Source organism: Apaloderma vittatum, unplaced genomic scaffold, assembly GCF_000703405.1.
Source record: "Apaloderma vittatum isolate BGI_N311 unplaced genomic scaffold, ASM70340v1 scaffold37140, whole genome shotgun sequence".
Lineage (NCBI taxonomy): Eukaryota > Metazoa > Chordata > Aves > Trogoniformes > Trogonidae > Apaloderma > Apaloderma vittatum.
This window is the reverse complement of record NW_009696948.1, coordinates 1-4,452: the sequence shown is the minus strand read 5'-3', so window position 1 is coordinate 4,452 and position 4,452 is coordinate 1. Positions and strand designations below refer to the sequence as shown.

The 4,452-nt window shown below is 43.7% G+C and overlaps 1 protein-coding gene across 1 annotated transcript in view; it reads right to left on the bottom strand.

Moving 5' to 3' along the window:
• The window catches only part of LOC104279351 (reticulon-4-like), a 13,497-nt gene extending 13,477 nt beyond the window's left edge, over window positions 1–20 (bottom strand). Inside the window, exon 1 of the mRNA XM_009876616.1 lies at window positions 5–20. Within this exon, the coding sequence (XP_009874918.1) occupies window positions 5–20 (16 nt within the window). The remainder of the gene's footprint in view (window positions 1–4) is intronic.
• Window positions 21–4,452: the final 4,432 nt, after the last annotated feature.

Below are 4,452 nucleotides of genomic sequence, written 5' to 3'. Positions count from 1 at the left end.
TAACCCATTTTGGCATCCATCTTGCATGTGCCCACATGCAGCCAGCCCTCGCACAGCACAGCTGACTCCCCGGCGTCTTTTCACTTCCTGCGAGGGCAGGCGGAGGTCGGCACATCTACGCAACCGCTTCGCCTCGCCGCCAGCCCAAACCCCCACCCCATGGCCCCCGCCAATGGCTGCCGGCGCCCCCACTCGGCACGCAGCTGCGGAGCGACAGCCTTCGCCAGCGAACAACCGCTCTCTAGACAGCGTTTAGAAACAAACACACGCGCGTGTTAAAAAAAAAGAAAAGAAATAGAAGAGGGTTTCAGCACTGAAGAAAGGCTGTTTGTGTAAAAGGAGAAAGAAGGTTAAAAAAAAGCAAACAGTACATGATTTGAAAACGCTGTATGAAAAACAGCCATTAAACTAGAACCTCTCCATAATCCCGGAGGTAAGCAGAATCTCTTTTATTTCTTAGATAACAGTAAAAATAGTGTAGAAGGACAAGTAAGGGCCGTTTGAGGATCGATTTAAGAAGAGCCAACGTAACAGAAGCGTGGGGAACGGGCAGCTTTGAAAGGCATCTCGAACCCACCGTGACAACTGTCACCATAGCACCACGCAGGCTGCTGTGAACAAAACTAACTTTAGAGCAGCACAAACCAGCACACAGCCAGAACCAGGCAAATCGCTGTTAATTTCTGTTTAGAGAAGCATTTTCCAGTTAGGCTAAATAAACTTTATATTTATACAACAGCAATCCGGAGGGTTTCCACTGACCATTTCTGATGCACAGTATGGAGCAGGCAGGATGCGACCCTGCAGTTTCACTTTCAAAGCCTGGTCAAGCCCAGTGTGGGGCAGCCCCGGCTGGAGACAAACCAACCCCAAGGAGAAGCCACCAGCCCATCGAGCAAAGTCTGCCAGGCACGAGTTGTTCAGCCTGGAGAAAAGGAGGCTGAGGGGAGACGTTATGAAACTCTACAACTCCCTGAAAGGAGGTTGCAGTGAGGTGGAGTCGGTCTCTTCTCCCAAGTAACAAGGGACAGAACAAGAGGAAATGGCCTCAGGCTGCACCAGGGGAGGTTTAGATTGGGTATCAGGAAACTAATTTCTTCACCAAAAGGGTTGTTAAGCAACAGGCTGCCCAGGGAAGTGGTGGAGTCACTACCCCTGGAGGGACTTAAAAGACGGGTAGATGAGGTGGTTGGTGACATGGTTTAGTAGGTGGACCTGACATCACTGGGTTAACGGTTGGATTTGATCCTAAAGGTCTATTCCAACCTAAATGATTCCATGATTAGTAGACTGGGACTTGACATTTTCACGATTTCCTATGTCAGAATAATCATTTAAAATCAAGGCTGACAGTCTAAACAGAAGCATTTACAGCCTGGGCCACAAAATTCAAGTCTCCTTTCACCCTGATCAGTCGTGTTGGAAGCCAGTCTTGTCCCTGACCAGCAAGTCAGTAACAACAAAACAATCCCAGGCTGGTGCAACTGGGTGGTTATAGCATGACTGCGCGTGGTGCCAAACACGTGGAGCTGACTTCAACCAACAGAGCTTTCCCTGTCCTGGGGAGACATGCATTAGAGAGGAGCAGCACGTCCAGTGGGACCGATGGGCTTGTCTAACTGGATCCCAAAGGTCTGAAAACAAGTCTGCAACACACACACAGATTTCAGGCTTGGGACATCCACCCCATGATCCCCAGCAAGAAAAAGTGATACAGAATTCATGACATACGTGCCAGAATGAAAACAACGTCCGATGCCACCACATTGTCCTCTAAAAATGCAAATATTATCTAACAATTATTAATGAGCCCAACCAGTATTTTTCCTTCGTTCCTATTTAATCATATTCCCATGCATGTGTGCACAATGCATGAACTGGGAAAGCCATCCCAAACCCCTGGTAAATCACTATAGAAATTAAAAAAGCTAAAGGATGCACAAGCCTATGCAACATTTTCCACCATTAAATTAATCTGAACCAGAATTCAGAGAGATTTTCACCACGCTCATTAAAAAAAAAAAAAATTGAAAAAACCATCCTGGGATAGCCTAGAAATACAGCTGTGGTATTCATCTTACCATTGGCATTATTCAGACATTAAAACCTGACAATTCACTGAAATAATTAAAAGTTAATAAATGTTATATTTTAGTGCCAATTAACCCATAGGAGCCTGTCTTTAGAAGTGCTAAAAATCAAAAGTCATGCCATCCCCAGTGTAAACCTATTTCATCCTACCTATCTAGATGATCACTACCATCAGTTATTAATCAATACCACAGGCTGTACCACTTTCACTATGCTGGATCTTCAACTACTGCAGTTATAGCACCAGAAACACAAACACTAAAACTAAGTTTAGGATTATGTTTAATTACAAAGCAGTGCTTTAGCTGGGACGCCTAACTACCTACCATGTACTCTTCTCTGGGGTTATATTTGATCATCGCTTTTTTCTTTTTTTTAAGGTTATTTTTTAGCATGTAAAGAAGCATGTTGCAATATTTGCTTCTATATTTATTTTGGGGCAAGATGCACAGTCTAATCAGTCCCTGAACTTTACTCATCATTTTCCACACCAGTGGAGCCTGACCTAATGAAGGAAGAACACACGAAACAAGGTATCTTCATCTCGTTATAACCAAATGCTACCAGAAACCGCACTAAACAAGGCTTCAAGAACAGTTGCAAAAGGAGAGGAACCCGACTCTTCTGCTTCTCCACAAAACCGTTCTCATGCTCTTCCGCTTCCTTTTTTTTTTTCAAACCTTCACTCTACAGGTCAAATTCTAACCTCAAGGCAGTGGGGACTTCCGTGGAAGGAGAAATAGGCACTAAAGCAGCTTCCTCCACCTAAGGGGATGCCACTGTTTAAAAACAAAAGGGGGGAAGAGGAGTTCAGAACTCTGCTTAAAGCAGTTACACCAGCACAAAATACGCATGCAGGACAGGCCCAGGTTTGCTTTGTTTGTTCGATGACAGCTCCATGACACACTAGTCAGGTCCACCTTTTGCAAAGAAGCCCAAGAGCACGGACCCCACACTGCTCGTCTCCACGCAGCTGCAGCACCCAACCTGCAGCAGTCAGCATTATTCCCCCCATCATCTCTGACAACTCATCCATTTTAAACCAAGAAAGACTCCATTATTCTCAAAGCCTCAAATTCTAGGCTCGGCAATGTCTGCTTTCAGTCGTGGTGAGGGACAGACCACCACCAACCCTGCTCGTCGGGCTGTAAAAGAAAATCTGAAAATTGGGCCCAAATACCCAAAGGTAAACTTGCTTTTCAATTCTCACAAAAACCTTCTGACCTCTTCCTTTTTTCCTCCTTGCCCCCAACCCCAAGAATTTCAGGCCTGACATATGGAGTGCTGAACATTTAAACTAGTTACACAGCAAGAACACATTACAAAACACTGAGGACTGTTTTTTCCCTAGTATTTTACGTACTTTCCTAATGAAACGTTAGAACTTCTAGACATTTGTTTTGCAGGGGCAAAGTTTGTTCCTCTGCAGGGTTTTTTTCTAGGTATTTAGGTTCTGATGAGCATTCTATGTGCTCTAGACAGCTGGCAATTTTGTTCAAGTGGAAAAAAACCCATAGATTTTGAATGAGAACTAATAAAAAAAAAAGAGGAAAACTTCAGAAGGACAAGTACCAAGCATAACAAGGTCCTTTAAAAAGATATTGAAGTATCAAGAGACGATTAAAATTTTTTACAGCTTGTCTTGTTGATAAAGTTTGAAGACTGTGTATTCAAATAAGGCTTAAACTCTTACACACTGAGCACTAATATAATGATCCACAGAGATTTACACTGAGGTCTCCCATTGGTGGTTATAGGAACAAAGGTCAGAAGCACACTTATTTAAGGTTAACTACTTACTTACCTAAACCAATCTGATCTTTTCACTGTAAAATCTGAGAAATCAGACACAGTTCTACCTAGAATCCAATTGAATTATGAAAAATCCGAAGTAAACCTGATTAAGGGTAGATGCCAAACAGAGAGAAATCCACGCACCGCCCTGCTGTAGCCTGCGGGTGGTTTCTCCTCCTAAGATTAATCAACTATATGAGCTGCAGATGCCACATTTTTTTAAATTAACGGTTAGTATTGCTACCTCGTTAACATCCGAGGAATTTCAAACGAATAGAAAATAGGTAAATAATAAGATTCCGCGTACGCTGGTATCTGTGCAGCGCATACGGAATCGAGCCCAACACCACCCGCTCTGCAGGCTCGGAAAGATCTGCAGCGTCACACCAGCGACTTCACCTACCGAAATAATTCATTCTTCTGCAACGCCTGCAGCTCCCCACTTTAACCTAGAGCTTTTGGCTTTTTCCTTTTTTAACAGTTCTGCATACGGCATATACAGACCATGCAAATTCAGATACATTTCAGGATTGGCTAAAAACAACCCCCGCAGCACCTTAAAAAAAA